Below are 18075 nucleotides of genomic sequence, written 5' to 3'. Positions count from 1 at the left end.
ACAAGCGGGCCTGGCCTAGGGAGGATTTTTAAATTGGGTTTTTTAGAAATTTTAATTATCACAACACTAAAATATTGGTTTTAATTTGGTTTTATTCGGTGGGGTGTGTGGGTCTTTCTTTGTTTTTAATAATGTTGTGAGCCGCCCTGAGTCCTTCGGGAGAAGGGCGGGATACAAATTGGAATAATAAATAAATAAATAAATAAATTTATGCCTGGCATGTAAAACCAATCAAGCACACAAGTTGGAAAATCTCTTTAATTGCTTTATTCTGTACAGAACAAAGGGAACTTGGTTGTAAAGTTTCCACAGGAAGCACAGGGATTTGATCACAGTGAGTTTTAAATGTTCACAATCAGAAAAAACTGTGACATTAGTGAACACAATTTCATTGGCAAACACAGTTGAAACACATGCAAAAGAAGGACATGAACAGTGGGCGCTGTTGTTAGAAAGGAAATCTGAGCCGCCTGCTGGCTGGGGAATTCTGGGAATTGAAAACCCCATAGCTTAAAATTGCTGAGGTTGAGAAACACTGGTCTAAACAGTCTAGTCAATGTATCAGAATTTAATTATTTTTCTACCAATTGTCATACTTCCAATTTACACAATTGTTAGACCCAGTTCTTGAATTTAAAAAATTAGAAACTGGTGCATCTGAGGATGCGCAGAATGTTTTTCGACACTTCAAACATTGTCATAGCAATGCATAAGCTTCCCTATTAATAGGGGACAGTGAACATTGTTGCATGAACGAGGACATCCATCTTCAGAGTTTTTCCTCTTGCTTTGCCTACACTTGTATTGCAATTATCTTAAAATGACATAAATTTAAAATCAGTGCAAAATCAGGTTGTTTGGTGGCTGTGGTGACTTTTTCTGGATCTTCCCCAATTGCTGGTTATTAAAAATGAAGTTTATTCAAGTGGGTTAGCAGGATCGGTTTCTAGGTCAAAAGGAACGACTTTGCTAGCCAACTGAAGCTTCTCAGCACTAATGTTAAAAATTAACCTCTGCTGTCATCCTGGACTGAAAAACAATATGAGTCACGAGGAATCTGGAAACATCCCTTCTGTCTCTCCAAACTTAATGAAGCCTAATGAAAACTCCTGCTCTGGTTTTCCTTCTTCTCTAAACTCTGAAGAACCCTTAGCATTTCTCATCTTGTCCAGGAGCTGATTCATTGCCAAGTAAGAAACCAGAAGCTTCAGAGATGACCTTGCAACACCAGCTGGCTTCTGGCACAGAAACCCCTGCCCTGGGTTTTGTGCCCAGCATTCGTGCTCTGTATGCTGCAGTGAAAGCAGGAAGAGAAGAAGGAGAAGGGGACATTGGTGGAGCCATGGCTGCCGTCCTCCTCCCAGGAAACCTTCAAGATGAAGCCACTTGCTCGGTTTGCCTGGAATATTTCAAAGACCCTGTCTCCATCCAATGTGGGCACAATTTCTGCCGGGTTTGTATCACCAAGAGCTGGAAGAGCCTGGAGGTGGACTTCCCTTGCCCCCAGTGCAGGGAAGTATTCAAGGAGAAAAGCCTCAGGCCCAACCGACAACTGGCCAACATGTCTGAGATCATCAGCCAGTTCATCCTGCATGGTGGGAGAGGCCTTGAGGAGGACAGGATCTGTGAGAAGCATAAGGAAGCCCTGAAGCTTTACTGCAAAGATGACCAGAAGACCATTTGTGTGGTGTGTGATCGGTCTCGGGACCACCGGCCTCATGCAGTGGTGCCTGTAGAAGAGGCAGCCCAGGAATACAAGGTATGCACAAATATTCTTCTCAGTTTTACAAATGTCTCAAGTCTACCTGTCTCGAAAGCCTTTCCACATTGTACCTGTTCTTTGCTGAAAACTACCAAGGGGCTGGGCATGAGCTTCCATGGAGAAGGTCCTCATTCAGTTCCAGGGATCTCCAAGCCCATCGCTTTAACCTTGAGGAGCTATTGAATGTCAACAATAGCATGCTGAGAGTTGACCCAACAGCTACTGTAGGTTCAGACATCATGCTAAACCCTAAACCTGCTATATTCCCAGTACATGCTCTGGTTTAATGGGATGGATGGCCTGTTTCATCCAACATGCAGCCAAGCCAATGGCTAGCTTCTTATATCTGCTGAACCAGAAAATCCTATTTTAGTCTACGTATGTTATGCAAACGTCAACAGTCCTTCTATGTTCCTTAATTTTTCCAGAAAAAAAAAATCCAGTAGAAGGGAAGCAATCTTGAGAAAAAATAATGGTATGCACAAAACTTCCAAATATTACCTATAAAAAATCATTGCTAACCTTTCTGTATTTCCTTTTGATTTCTTCCATTAATATCCCTCCTTTCCTCTAAAAGCTTAAGGGAGGATACATGGGGATTTGACCCGAAAGCAGAAACCCAGAATGGTGGCCTGAAATACAATAATGGCTGAAAAAGTCACTGTAGTCGCAGTTTGGATTTAGATCATTATCTTGGTTCCTTTCCAAAAGTTCAACCACTGTACTCCTGTGATGGGAAAACCAAGAAGATTTCAAATGGAGGATAGATTCACTTGGATCCCGTGTAAAACTCTATACACGAGGCCTCAGTGGGTGGGCAGGGGTTATACAGTATGATTCCCACCTGGAATTAAGTTCCATAGCTATCCCTAGGTTTTGTTTCAAATTAAGCCAGGTTCAATCATGTCTATTGAAAAGTAATGGAATTGTTTTAGTCTTCAGCACTGGGCAAAACGAATGGCCCCTGGATCATTCTCTTCCAAGGACTGAACCTCACATGAGGTCTGTGGCTGGTTCCTGCCCATATATTTCCCTTTATAGGGTTAAAAGTTGCAGGGGGTGGTGGAGGGAAGAGGTCAGCAAAGCCCATCAAAACCCCTGAGGGTCAGAAGAGCTGAGGCTGCTCAGTCTGCCAGCTGGGTCAAGCAGAGGTTCTGCAGGCTGGCTGGACAGGGAAACCTTGCAGGACACCAGGTCCTGGATGTTGTGAGTTGGGATTTTCAGGGGGAGGAGCAGATTTAGCTCCCTGGATATCCCCATACTGAATAGGCAGAACTTTTCCTCAACCCTTTTTAGATAGGGGACAAAGAGAGGAGCTGATTGCGCCTTAAAGCACAAAGATTAGGTATGTTTTCCATTCAAAATTTTATTTATGTTTGAAGACCAAACCCAGTTTTCCATTTTTCATTTTCCACAGTTTTCCATTTCCATTTTTTTCTGTTCTGCAAAGGTAAACAAAATAATAACAAAAATAACAGTTTGTGAACATTTGCTCCCAGAGAGATAACCCTTTTACTCCCTTGCATTAAAATCAGGGTAGATGCTTGTACAGTCTTAATATATTATATTCTTATATATATAATATATTATATATATTATTCCATATGGACATTTGTTCATCTCAAAAATATCACAAGGTTCTTCACTACAGTAGCAATGACTACCTTGTATTGTCAATATACTCATTCCTTACTTCAGTGGTTCTCAACCTGCGGTCCATGGACTCCTGGCTGGGGCATGATGTCATCATAGGGACCTGCAAAAGCTTGAAGAAATCTTATAATTTAAATGTTGGTTGTCCATGGCCATGGTCCATGGCCACAAATGGTATTTAAAGGGGTCCATGGTAATGAAAAAGTTGAGAACTACTGCCTTACTCCATTTAGCAGGATTACTAAAATCACCTGAAAACATTCAAATTGGCTTTTAAGAGTTAAAGTCAGAAAAACATCCTGTTTTGACCCAATGGCTATAATCACAGTTTAGAAGGAAGGAAGGAAGGGAGGGAGGGAGGAAGGAAGGAGGGAAGGAAGGAAGGAAGGAAGGAAGGAAGGAAGGAAGGAAGGAAGGAAGGAAGGAAGGAAGGAAGGAAGGAAGGAAGGAAGGAGAGAAATAATTTATGCCACCAGGATAAATAAAGCTGTGCCATGGTTCTGCCTTTCTTGTCCCCCAATTCTTTAATAGTTATTGAAAGTAATACATTTTTAAATAGTAGAGAAAGTAAGTTAGTAACAAAATATGAAGCCTGCAATTTTAATATATAAATTTCTAAAGCTGCCTACAGATGAGTTCTAATCTCCATTTGGAGTAAATGATTTTGGAATAACAAAATAGGAATTGCCAGATGGGCTGATTGCAAACCTGTAGTCATTGGGACAGTCCATGCCAGGCAAGAAATGGTTAAGTGAAGAACCAAATTCCTAATCTATTTCTGGAAGGAAACCTTCCCAAAGTTGGCACAAGATCTCAGACTGACACTGATTCTCTGGAGGGCAGGAGCCAGGCATGTTCTTAATGACCCTGGTGCAAATATCCAGTTAAAAATAGAAACTGCAACTGATGAGATGACAAGAGCAGATGAGCTGATGCACTCCTGAGAAGAATTGAGAAACTAATTTCATATGTAAGCTTGAGGGCCTTCGCATTACATTCTGCAATCTTTCTTTTTCTACAAATGTCATATGAAGAAATGTATAGATAGTCCTGGACCTATGGCCACAATTGAGCAGAGACAGTAGTTAAGTGAGCTTTGCCCATTTTATGACTTTTCTTGCCACAGTTATTAAGTGAATGACTGCAGTTGTTCAGTTAGTAAAAATGGTTGTTAAGTCAATCTGGCTTCCCCATTGACTTTGCTTGTGAGAGGGTGGCAAAAGGTGATCACATGACCCTGGGATACTGCAACTGTCATAAGTACATGCCAGTTGCCAAGCATCTGAATTTTGATCACATGATCATGGGGATGCTGCAACGGTTGTAAGTGTGAAAAATAGCCATAAGCCACTTTCTTCAGTGATGTTGTAACTCTGGTCATTAAACTGTTGTCAGTTAAGGACTATCTGCACTTTGCAGAGAGTCTGTTTAGCAAGATTCATTGAGAAGAAAGATGGTTTCTATAATTTGGGCAGCTCAACTATTTCTCATTTAGAATCTCTCTATACGTGGGGAGTCCTTAATTTTGTTTCTAAGAGTCTTCCTGAGATCTGGCAAGGAGGAGGATCTTTTCACTCTAATAGAGACTCTTGCAGCTGGCTACCTACATCATCCTTTCAGGAATAATTATTCCTCTGGGAGAAAACTTGTGTACTTCCTCTCTCTTCTTCCATTTCAAAGCCCAGGGAATCCCTTCCCCATTCCTCTCTCTAGCTAGAAAGCACCAATTGAATCACCACAGTAAGAAAGATCGGTCAACTGGATCTCCTCCTATTTTTACTTTTACTTTAAGGCAGCCATCTTAGAAAATGAATTTCAAATGTCTGCATTTGCCTCCAGGTACAGAAATCCAACCTTAATCTCTATAGCATAGAGAAGATTAGTGATTTAAGGCAGGCTTATGCTTTAAATCAGCCTTCCCCATTTCAGTGCCTTCCAGATCACCAAACTATAAAAACCTTAATTTCTGTTGAGTGGTGTTGGGTTTGATGGGGGGTTGTGATCAAACAGACTAGGTTTTGAAGCTCGTGTGATGCAGAAATTTCACTAGGAATTTATTTAAGCATACTGGGCACACACAACCTATATTATTTTTGATGTCTGGGTCCAATCCCAGTTCAACTCTTTTTCATTGTAAAGTGTCCTATAGCAAGTCAACTCTACCAAAGTTTGTGTGCAACTGCCTTATGCCAAGTCAGACTAGAGCCCCATCTTAGACAAACCTATTCATTACACTTCCTAGTGTGGCTCTTGTGAGTTTCCTGCACAAATATTTTCCTTGGAAATCAGTAAGATTGCACTTGAGCTCTTCTATAGGTAAAATAATAGCTCTATCTATATATTAAAACAGTGGTCCCCAACATTTATAGCTTGGCGGCCTGGTGGCAGGAGAGGAAGAGGGGATTGGCCATACAAATGGTGGGCCATGCTGGGCCTCCTCTCATGCAAGTTGAGCTGCAAATGCATGCATGCTGGCCCACTACTCATGCAGGTCAAATTGCCTGTGTGCTGGCCAGCCACTCGTAGGGCCTAGTTCTGGACAGGCCATGGCCCGATAGTGGGCCTCAGCCCAGGATTTAAGGACCCCTGTATTACAACATCCAAGAAGATTTGGCCACTGAATTGTTTCACTAAAAGTCATTTAGAATATGAATTCTATAGAAATTATATTTATAGTTCAATATAGCAAAGACCATGGCAATGTCTTCCTTCCTTCCTTCCTTCGACTCATAGCGGCTTACCACAATACACTGAAATAATAGTAAAATGTTACACAATAAATAAGAGTATGCCAGAATATGCTATTTAATAGTTGATGTAATGGCATAAATCATTATAGCTAGGGGCTTCCTAACATTCATTGTTCACAGACTCATATTTTTTCCTGTGGGTGCATGGAATCTTCTCAGCAGGACAAATCTTGATTGCCTCAAAATTGTTAAAGCTTTTTAAAAAAAACCTAACTGTATACTTTGGACCTTAGGAACAAATACAGACTCGCTTGGATTTCTTGAAGAAAGAGAGACAAGAACTCCTGGAATTCAAAACTCAGGATGACAAGAAGAGCCAAGAATTGCTGGTAGGTATTTATTGTTACTCAGAAATTGGCAAGCTTGTGCAGCATTGTTCAATCAGATGCAGATATGTGACTCAAGATATTTGAAGAAAATCTTCAAGAAGGATATTATGTTTATTAATGTCTATGGAGATTCTCAGTCATCTTTGACTTTTTTTAAAAAGAAAACCACAGAAACCGAGAATCAAAAGGTCCTCTCTGAATTTAAAGGGCTAAAACCCTTTGAGTTTATTAATGTCACAACCACAAATCAGGCATGAGACTTCCATGCTCAGAAGCACTGTGTCCCTATTTCCACATACTGAGGTGGAATAATAAAACATGCCACTGTATGTTATCTGCTCCTAGTAGTTCTTTGAAAAGCAGGATGTAAGTAGAATAATATATCAACATCCTGTAGGAGAGCTTCCCCTCAGGAACAGACTGGAGACTTCTTTGAGAAACATTTATTTATATAATTCAATTTATATCTTGCTTTTCTACCTATAGGGCATTCATATACTGTATTACAGGTAGTCCTTGATTTATGACTGACTTTATTATTAAGTAATAAAGAGGTTGATTATAAAAGAAATAAAGTATTGAAGTCTAGAGCTGATGTCTGAATTTCTAAAGATAAGTTCTACAGCTCAGCACACAACTCATAATTTCGCAAAAGAATCCTTCACAGGGGCACAGCTACAGTATATCCTGATTATATAGGTCTGCAACCTATATAATTGCATTGTGGACATTGTGAGCCTAGCCAGAAGGCAAATCTCTTACATTCAGATGAGCAAAAGAGGAAATTTGCATGGGGCCAATTTTTGTCACCCTATTGGTATCCCAAGGATGAAGTTACACCAGCCCAATTTTCTTCCCTTCCTTAATCAAGAAGTTTTTCCCTGTCATCTAATCTCATAGTCTAGCATCAGTGGGAAATACAGATAGTCCTCGACTTACAATAGTTCATTTAGTGACTGTTCAAAGTTACAACAACAATAAAAAATGATTTATGACCGTTTTTCACACTTATGACCATTGCAGCATACCCATGGTCACGTGATCAAAATTCAAACATTTGGAAACTGACTCATATTTATGATGCTTGCAGTGTCCTGGAGTCATATGATCATCTTTTATGAATTTCTGACAAGCAAAATCAATGGGGAAGCCAGATTTCACTTAACAACTATGTTATTAACTTAACAACTGCAGGGATCTACTTAACAACTGTGAAAAGAAAGGTCGTAAAATGGGGCAAAAGTCACTTAACAAATGTCTCACTTAGCAATAGAAATTTTCGGCTCAATTTTGGTCATAAGTCGAGGACTGATGTATTCTGGTTTTAGGCTAGTCTCACTGAAACTGATGTTCTTCAGCTGTATTGATAGATAGAGCTGAGGTGGTGCAGTAGTCAGAATGCAGTATTGCAGGCTAATTCTACCAACTGCCAGCAGTTCGATCCTGACCAGCTCAAGGTTGATTCAGCCTTCCATCCTTCCTAGGTCAGTAAAATGAGGACCCAGATCATTGAGGATAATATGCTGATTCTGTAAACTGCTTAGAGAGGGCTGTAAAGCACTGTGAAGAGGTATACAAGTGCTATTGTTATTAGTTTGCAAAGCATGGTGGGTGATTAAATTGGGAAGTCTATTCCAGTGATAATTCCTGAAGGATAATTGTCTTCTTCTTCCTCACCTTCTCTCTTTGACTTTTTTTAAAAAAGAAAACCATAGAAACTGAGAGACAGAAGGTCCTTTCTGAATTTGAAGGGCTACGCCAGTTTCTTCATGAACAAGAACAGATTCTCCTTGGACAGCTGGACAAGATGGAGAAGGGCATCGTGAAAAGACAGAATGAAAACATCACAGAGCTGTCCAAGGAAATTTCCCTCCTCAACAAATTCATTGCTGATCTGGAAGACAAAATCCAAGAACCATTGCTTGATTTCCTCAAGGTAAAACTCAACAACAGATAAACGTAGAAATTTTGTGTAACATCAGGTCTTTTTGTTTTAGCACATACCACTAGGTGTTGAGAAAACTTAGCTATGGTTTACTCAACCACATTAACAATGCGGCAATTTAGTGACTAGCTAGACACTCTGTGGCTGAATCTAATAGGGCTTAGTTTCAATAACGAAGATGATTTACTAGTTGGATTTACTAATATGTTATCTGAAGTCTTTTCAACTGGATATGTTTGGGGCAAATTATATGCATGCTGCTTTCTACCTAAATACTTTAAATTTTACAGAAATTACATCAGCGGCATAATAGAGCTGACCAGGTTAAAAATTACACAATTCTAGGAGAGTATCATAGAATCCTGCTGATCAAGGAAACAGCATTTATGTACTTGCATGCATCAGTAAACAGGGATCAAATAGTATATAAAAGAGAAACTGTCTGCTTACTTGGGTAATGTTTTAGGAAGAGGGAAAATTGCTTGTATTTTCTAATTTATTTAAACCAGTGTTTAAATAAATGGCAACTTTAAGATGAGTGGACTTCAACTCCCAGAATTCCCAGCCAGCATGTCCACCCATCTTAAAGTTGTCAAGATTGAAAAACACTGATCTAAATGAACTGAGTGTTTTATTTGTCCATGAACTAGGGGCAGTTTCCCCCCCAATGTTTTAACAGTTCTAGGAATTGATAGATTTATCTGCAGGCTGGAGACTTTAATTCAACAGCTTTCTCAAATATAGGTCGGGGGTTGTTTGTATTTATACTGAATAAACACTTCTATCTTTGCCGCTTGAAATTTGAAAAATAAAAAGTAGTTCTCCCTGGCGTTAGGTTTTTGCCAGGAGCACTACTCTCATGTTACACCTGATGTTTCCATACTATAGAGTTTCTTATGACTATTTAAAGACTGCCACATTCTTTTCTGGAGATGGTTGCTCTGGAGAAATTAAGGTTAAGGTCCCCTTAAGTGCGCATGGTATCTATTAATAGCTTACTGTACTTAAGGATCGTGGTGGAAAGTGCAGAGGGAGGTATATTGAATATTCTGCAGCTTTTTCCCTGGAAAGATTCAATGTCCATCTGATTTCGTGACAACTCAGAGAAAGCTGAATTGGTTCTACTTTATCAGGAATGTTATAGGAAGCTTTTCGTGATTACTTGACTAAGCCACATGTCCTCCTCAAAGCAAATACCAAAAAGCAACAAGACTAGTAGAAGAGTAGGGAGAAATATGGCAAATGTATCATTTATTCATTTTTCAAATTGCCTGCAGTGGTTTACAGTACTAAATAAAATCAACCTTTTAGTGAAAATGAATTAGGTCTAGAAGTCAGTAATAATAAAGGCAGGCTATCAGAATATTAAAAATACATTGCTACATAATGTAAAAAGTACTTGAGGAAAGAAATGCCAGCTTATAAAAATACAATTTTTATAATAATTTTCAGACTACATTTAAAAGTAATGACTGCTAAAATCATAGAGGTAGGCCTTGTTTAACAATTGTTCACACTTAGGGCTGATGAAAAAGTAAATTTACGATCTTCACAGATCTGTAAAGCAAAGGAAAGCTGAAGTAAGATCATAAGCACTGTTGCAGTTTCACTTAGCGACTGCTTTGATTAACGACTGAGTTGTGGGTTCCAATTGTAGTCACTAAATGAGGACTACTTATACTTCTAGTGAGGATGGAATTCCACAGCTTGTGGGGCCAATACAAAGAAGGCTGAGATCTTAGTTAATTGCAGTCAAGTCTCCTTTCTTGGTGGCCCCATCAAAAGACTCGTAGTTGATGAGTGGAATTCCCAGTTAGTAGTACAATAGGTAAGGACATCTCTTTCCCTAATCCTCTGTTCTTTTCTCTCTCTCTCTCTTGTAGGATGTGACAATTACTATTGCCAGGTATGAAGCTGCATTTCCACCTTCTCTTTCCCTTTGTGTATGAACAAATGAAAAAGTCAGTGACAGCTGTTCCAACTTTATTATTATTATTACATGCTGTGGCCCAGCCCCCTTGGATCAGGGTTAATAATCCTAGGCTGTTGATGTCTTATTTGTATGGAAATAAGATACTCTTCTGCTCTGCAAGTCTTAAGTTTCCTTCATCTATATATGCAGTGGAGCTAGCAGGAGCCAGATTGAAATATGGGGATGTGAAGAGTGACTTGTATGTATTCAGAGAGTTTGAGTTTGCTCCAGTTTAAAACTTTTGCTTTCGCCAAGGTTGCCCAACTTGTCTTAGCTCCACAAGCAATAACAATAGCACTTACTTAGACTTATATACTGCTTCACAGAGCTTTACCACTTTACCTCTTTAAGCGGTTTACAGAGTCAGCCTATTGCCCCCCAACAATCTGGGTCCTGATTTTACGGACCTCAGAAGGATGGAAGGCTGAGTCAACTTTGAACCAGTCAGAATTGAACAACTGGCAGTCAACAGAATTAGTCTGCAATACTGCATTCTAACCACTGCGCCACCACTGCTCATCTATATAAATAAAAATGTAAATGTTCGTATGTTCAAAATCTTAAATCTCCGAAAGTTCTTCACCGATTGCTTTGAAATTTTGACACAACGTTGCATTCGAGTACGCACGTGTTTTTATATACCTACTATTATATAGATGCCACACCTGTGACAGGTAAAAACATGCTTTTTTTGAAAAACAGCGCCATCTGTTGGACGTAAAAGCAACACACGCTAGCATTGTGAAATTAAACATATTACAAACGTGCGCTTTCTCTTTTCTTTCTTTTCCATTTAACCAGACTGAGCCACAGCAACGCATGGCCGGGTACAGCTAGTATAAAAATAAATATGCAAATCCGAGCATGTGGCTTCCAGAACGCCAATGAAAGTTGACATCAGGCTGTAATTTGGGAAAATTGTTTAAACATGTGAATGCAAGTAAATTCACATGAAGTTAAGTTATAGAAAGGTTTTTCCTGACCCACCCACTTTTTGGAATATGGCTGCACTATTGTTTTACAATATGTGAGTCTTCCCAAGCAAGCATTCTCGGACTATTTTAGAACTTCCAGAAGTGGCTTTACCGGAAAGAAATTCTGGAAATTGTCTTCATGTATCTGGAGAGCCCCAGGTTGGGTCATCCTGGAGAGAATCTATCCATGTAATTCCTAGGAATCTACTCTCAAGTTGATGTTATTTAATCAGCCAATCAAACAAACACCAAGCTGAGGGAAGGGTAGCTTAAATTTGAGATGATTTCAACCTTTCTTTCCCAAAAGTGTGAAATAACCAGTAATGGGTCCTTGAAGAATCTATCTGAAGGTCTTTTTGTCTACTTGAAAAAAAATGCAAAATCTGAAATTTACTTAGAGCCAAAGAGCTTGGGTGCATTACAAATGTTTCCTCTGTTCTTTGGCCATTAAATTTTCACTCAGATCAAAAGCGCAGGTGAGAAATAACAGGCTGCTAAAACCTCAAACTTGCCAATTGTCCTGAACGATGAGGGAAAGTTTGGGATAATACAGTTATCAGTCCTGATATCCTTCTTTTTCTTGTTTGTTAGAAGTGACAATGTTAAATGTCAGAAGCCTATTCCAGTTTCCTCTGACATGAAGGGCCACATCTCAAACTTCTCTCTGAAGACGGTGGCACTCAATGGAGCACTTAAGAAGTTCAAAGGTAGAGAAAATGAACACTTGCCAAGAAAACCTAATTATTTTAGCATCTAAAGAAACTCGGGGCATGGAAGTTCTGATGCTGGCAAAGAATAACAAGAATTACTTGATCGTTCATTTAATAATAATGATGATGATGATGATGATGATGTTGGAAGGGACCTTGGAGGTCATCTAGTCCAACCCCCTGCTCAGGTAGGAAATCCTATACTATTTCGGACAAATGGCTGTCCAGTCTCTTCTTAAAAACTTCCAGTGTTGGAGCATTCACCGCTTCTGGAGGCAGGTTGTTCCACTGGTTAATTGTTCTAACTGTCAGGAAGTTTCTCCTTTGTTCTAGGTTGCTTCTCTCTTTGGTTAGTTTCCCTCCATTGCTTCTTGTCCTGCCCTCAGATGCTTTGGAGAGTAGCTTGGCTCCCTCTTCTTTGTGGCGGCCCCTGAGACATTGGAACACTGCTCTCATGTCCCCCCTCGTCCTTCTCTTCATTAGACTAGACATACCCAGTTCCAGCAACCGTTCCTTATATGCTTTAGCCTCCAGTCCCCTGATCATCTTAGTTGCTCTTCTCTGTACTCTGTTCATATATTATATAGCTGTGCTTGGAAAAAAGGAAATTAACTAATTAGCTCAACTGCAGTTAAATTTAACACTTAAGCTAGAGTGAAAATTACACAAGTATGATAAAATCATGTTATATTTATGTTAGAGATTTTGCATGATATAAAAGTGGATAAGGCTATCCTTTTATACATCTTACTAGAAAAGTACTTTTAAATAAATTATATTAGTAGAGTAAATAGTAATAACATTCTATACTTCCAACTTGACATCCAACTGTATGCCTTTACTAATAGGTTTTACAACAGGGTAGGCCTCTTATCTAGTTTTATCACACACCATTCTCCTCAAGCATATAGTAGTCTGCTTTTGAGAGTGATGTTCAAGAAGAAGCTTTGATAGTTAGATGGGATTGTAGTATGGCCCTGAAATGGGCCAGCGATCTTCATTCCTAATATTATGGTGGCCAGACTGAAAATAATATTCTGTTGCTAGGATGCTGGGGGATCTCATGAATCTGTGGAATTCATTTCCACAAAACATGGTAATGGCTACTTTTAGAAGAGTTGGCTAATTTATAGAGGATGGGTCTCCCATATCAAGGGCCTTTAGTCTTGAAGAGTCAACGTATCTCTGAGCTGAAGGCAGTTTATCTGCAAATACCCAGGGAAGTACAGGTAGTCCTTGACTCACAACCATATGTTTAGTGACTGTTTGAAGTTATAATGGCATTGAACTGGTGATTTATGACTGTTTTCCACACTTACGATCATTACAACATTGTCGTGGTCATGTGATCAAAATTTGGACTCTTCCAACTGGCATGTATTTATGACGGTTGCGGTATCCTGGGGTCATGTGATCCCCTTTGGTGAACTTCTGACAAGCAAAGTCAATGGAAAAGCCAGATTCATTTAACAACTGTGTTACTAACTTAAAACTGCAGTGATACAGTTAACAACTGTACCAAGAACAGTCTCAAAATGGGGCAAAATTCACTTAACAACCGTCTTGCTTAGCAGTGGAAATTTTGGACTCAATTGTGGTGGTAAATCGAGGTCTACCTATATTACAGAGAAAGGGTCAGATCCCTGCCCAGAGGCATCTGATTAGCCATTGTCTGAACGGCTGGGTCTGAATCAGCAGAGCTGTTCCTATATTCTTATGAGTAAGACATACAGAGCATATAAGATTGAGGGCTGCTGAGTTCAAGGTGTTTGGACAAAACTGCTTTCTATTGCCTTTTAGATCCGACTCCTTGACAGGTGTGTTCTCTTCTTTCAGATCATCTCCGGGATGAACTGGGGAAAGGTGAGAAAGGTAAATGTTATAAGCCAAACAAAATGGTCAGAGACAAAATCATGCATGCAATGCGTATTCATAGACTTTCAATGCTTCCTGTTACCCCAGCAGGGCAATTTTTTAAGGTTATGTTAAATGTTACTTTTCTCTCTGACATGTTGCTTTTCCATTAAGTTAGCAGAACTTATTCATAATAGTTCATGGTTTTCTATTCTGGACGTGATGGAAAAGTAAATAAGGTAGATAGAAAAAGTGATGTTTCAATAATGGAGTACTTGCTACAAGTAGTCCTTGACTTACAACTGATCACTTAATGACTGAAATAATGACAGACCTCCCAGGGGTACTTATATCTCTGTTCTTAAGTTCCAACAGCTGCCCTCCATCCCCACCTCCCTGTATTCACAAAACCACGTTACACGTGGTTGCATTTACAGCCATTTGCAGAGTCCAGTGGACATACAACTGTGTTTTATGACAACTTTGCAGAAAACCAGCATTTACCTCCGATGTTTGGCAAAACTAGCCCACAGTGAACAAGGGTTCGCTTTACAATTGTGGTATTTGCTTAATGACCACCACAACAAAGGTCATAAAATTGGGTCGGTCACGTAGGTTATCACTTTATGACCTTTACAACTTACAGCCGTAATGGACAGGTTCCATTATGGGCCTAAGGTGAGGACTATCTGTAAAAGAATTCCATTTTTGGTGCTGGTATAATAAACAAGGCAAATCATGTCCAATTAATAGATGGGAGTGTTCAAATAGGTTCAGATGGAAATATTCGGGGTTTCCCAGTAAGCAAAGAGATTTAAGTGAAAAATGAACATATTGCTCAGTACTGTTACAATGGCCTGCCTTGGTCTAAGCAGGGGTGGGGAACGATGGCCCCTTTATGATCTGTGAACTTCAACTCCCAGAATTCCTGAGCTATGCACATGTTCACAGATTGTAAAAGGGCTATAATTCCTCACCCCTGGTAAGGAGAGAAAATCTTTTTTTACTTGCTGACTCTATCTAGGCATAGCATTTTATTTAAAAGAAAAAATGAAAACAAAACAAAATAGTCAACAAAAGAAAGGGAAACCCTCTAATTTTCACACACAGACCTTTGCACCCGCTCTTGGCTGCTGCTTTTGCTTGCTATTACTCTGGTTGTGATCGTTGACCTAGTGCTATGTGCTTCAACTTAGAGGACTTGCTTCTGGATCCGGAGACGGCCAACCATCTCCTACTCATCTCGCCGGACCTCAAGACGGTGCGGATGGGCTGCCGCAAGCAAGACCTCTCTGACAACCCCAAACGCTTTGACACCAATTCTCGAGTCCTGGCAACGGAAGGGTTCAAGTCTGGGCGGCATTACTGGGAGGTGGAGGTGGGGTCTGCCGATGGTTGGGCCTTTGGCGTGGCCAAGGAGTCGGTGAGAAGGAAAGGGCTGACTCAGTTTTGCCCCGAAGAGGGCATTTGGGCCCTGCAGCAAAATGGGGGGCAATACTGGGCAGTCACCACCCCTCAACGCACCCCGCTTTTCCTGAACGAGAAGCTGATTAAAGTTAGAGTCTACTTAGACTACGAAGGAGAAGAAGTGTCCTTCTACAACGCTGACACCATGCAACACCTCTTCACCTATAACATCGCCTTCACAGAAAAGATGTTCCCGCTCTTCTCGGTGTGCTCCACTATAACCTATATTAAACTTTGCTGCTGAGATTGAAAGGATGCCTTGACAGAAGCAGGAAGAAGCCGTGGTGGTGCAAATGCTACTTGTTTTGAAATATGAGGCTGACCTCCAAGGGAGACACAAGGCTTTGTGGGAAAAATAGGTGAGGAAAAAAACTGGCCACTTTCAGATGGGAGAAGCTGGCAGTGGGGCTGAAAACTAAATCTTGGGAAAGCTGCAGAAGATGCCACCAATTTATCCAGGCGTGCAGCCCTGTTAATAGGCTTGATGTTTGAGCTTCTGCTTCTAACCCAATCCTATCACACAATTAGGTAGGATTGCATCTCGCCTGTCTTGAATATTGAGAAGAGGTGTAATTCCCCCCCCCCTTCCTTTGGAAATAGCTGTAGGGAATAAATATGACAGAGAGAGGGTTGAGTGTGCCAAAATTGCATACAGGGCTGTCTCCCCCCCCCAGCTACTATGTCTTTCCTCCAAAAGAGTTTAAAACAGTGGTGGCGAACCTATGGCACGCATGCCAGAGGCGGCACTCAGAGCCCTCTCTGTGGGCACACAGGCCATGCCGTCCCTCTTCCAACCAGCCGCCCACTAACTCGGCGAGGTCCCACATGGCCGAATACATCCCAGCACCCATGCGCTCGCTGGCCTCTGTGTGCAGAGGTTGATGGTGTCAGGCAGCAGCCGCCCCTGCCACACCTTGCCCTGTGACAATGGTACCCCCACCCTGCCTCGCCTTGCCTCGCCTCACCCCGCAGGACGAGCCTCCTGCCCACCGCCCCACTTGGCAGAGACCCCCTGGATCTCCCCCAACCCTGCCCGCCCCTCAGGCGTCCCTCCCTACGAGCAACATTGAGGTAATGACGCCCACCTTGGCCACTCCCACCCAATCTGCCATGACCACCACAGCCACGCCCACCCAGTGGGCCACACCCACCTGGCACCCGGAGATAAATAAGTGGGTTTTGGGTTGCAGTTTGGGCACCCGGTCTCTAAAAGTTTCGCCTTCACTGGTTTAAAAGGTGATGATTTGTAACAGGGAAGTGGTGGATGGAAGGCTTTCCCTTGCCCAGTACATTCTCTCCAGCAGGGTCTCTGATTCGACGTTAATATGAACACTGATACTAACAGAAGAGAATATTTGTAACTCGGGGTTGAACTGTGGGGGTCCTTAGTGCTCTCTGAGCGTGGATGTTTTCTTGCAGACGTTTCATTATCCAGCTAGGTAACATCATCAGTGCTAGAAGGGAGTGGGGTTTACTCTGTTTATATACAACCGTTGGTGGGAGTGTTCTTGGTTTCCTTCATTAGGCTGTTCTTTACTGTTTGATTGTTTGTCTCATTTGGTAGTTCCTTTCATTGGGGTATCGTTTACTGCTTGTAAACAATCAAGAAAACAACCAAACTCTAGGAGCATCAAGAACCCCACATAAACATGGTTCTTAAACCATGGTGTAGGAAAGACAGCTGGTCAAGAGACTTCAGGAGAGGGTAAAATATCTGCTCTCAGGGTATCTTTGTGGAGGAAAGAGAATAGCTTGGGGCATCAAAATATGACATGCCCACATGCTGTGCAGTTCCCAGGGGCAGCTGAAGAAAGATTTCATCCTACAGAATCAGACAAAATTAGAGCTAATACTTCTGTTTGCTATTACAAAATAATTACTTTTGTTAAGTTTATTTTTTTTTAGCTTCAGCTCTTGGGACTTTGGGATATCTCAATGCAAATGATGTGTGACTGGCTCCTGAATGCAAGGAAGATTCTCTTTGGTGTGGCCTTGAGGATTTTCTGCACTTGCTCTACCCTGGGGCACAGAATTGATTGCTCCTGGTAAAGAGGCTTTTGCAAATAAATCTGGAAGATGCGGTTGGATCCCTGAAAACATCCCTCCCTCCGCAGCCCTTGTATAAGTACACCCAGAGAACAGCAAGCCGTTCTCTTTGTCTAGCTCAGTGGTCTTCAAATTTGGCAACTTTAAGATTTATGGACTTCAATTCCCAGAATTCTGGGAGTTGAAGTCCTCAAGTCTTAAAGTTGCCAATTGTGGGGATTCAGTGGGCTTTGCTTGCCCATCCCAAATAGCTTGGAATGTCCCATCCGTTGGGTGGGATGCTGTGGACTTGCTTTACAAGAATCTATCCTGAAATGGGACCTGGGATTGACTGAGCTTTGGCGTGGCTTGGAAGAAGCACATTTGGGAAATACAATATTGATAATCTAGGTGTGGATTTAACATGCTCTCCTGTAAACCCCTACAACCCTGAAATCATGCTGACTCGACATGTCCCCATGTAAATAAACTGGTTCTTATCAAGATGCTTGGACCATATTGTGTTCTTTTCTTTTCTTTTTTTCCCCTTTGGAGTAAAATGGCCTTAGGAAACCTATCTTGATGTTCTCATGGCTAGCAAAGGGTGGGGGGAGGGAATTGCGGAGTGTTATTT

General features: G+C 41.1%; 1 protein-coding gene across 1 annotated transcript; it reads left to right on the top strand.

Annotated features, from left to right (window-relative positions):
• The first annotated feature begins 1213 nt into the window (after nucleotides 1-1213).
• Nucleotides 1214-15660, top strand: LOC107289633 (E3 ubiquitin-protein ligase TRIM7-like). The gene is made up of 7 exons (XM_015818424.1): nucleotides 1214-1759; nucleotides 6399-6494; nucleotides 8200-8430; nucleotides 10323-10345; nucleotides 11977-12092; nucleotides 13932-13967; nucleotides 15146-15660. Exons 1-7 carry the CDS (start codon nucleotides 1214-1216, stop codon nucleotides 15658-15660), a joined length of 1563 nt encoding a protein of 520 aa, XP_015673910.1.
• Nucleotides 15661-18075: the final 2415 nt, after the last annotated feature.

Source organism: Protobothrops mucrosquamatus, unplaced genomic scaffold (genome assembly GCF_001527695.2).
Source record: "Protobothrops mucrosquamatus isolate PMUCROS unplaced genomic scaffold, P.Mucros_1.0 scaffold738, whole genome shotgun sequence".
NCBI classification, from domain to species: domain Eukaryota; kingdom Metazoa; phylum Chordata; class Lepidosauria; order Squamata; family Viperidae; genus Protobothrops; species Protobothrops mucrosquamatus.
This window is presented reverse-complemented; position numbering and strand designations above follow the sequence as displayed.

What these genes read in the sequence shown, in the direction of transcription:
- LOC107289633 (XM_015818424.1), top strand. Translation starts at nt 1,214, where the DNA reads ATGACCTTGCAACACCAGCTGGCTTCTGGCACAGAAACCCCTGCCCTG. An exon ending in CATTGCTTGATTTCCTCAAG is followed by an intron (nt 8,431 to 10,322) that starts GTAAAACTCAAC and finishes TCTCTCTTGTAG; the next exon opens with GATGTGACAATTACTATTGC. An exon ending in GTGACAATTACTATTGCCAG is followed by an intron (nt 10,346 to 11,976) that starts GTATGAAGCTGC and finishes CTTGTTTGTTAG; the next exon opens with AAGTGACAATGTTAAATGTC.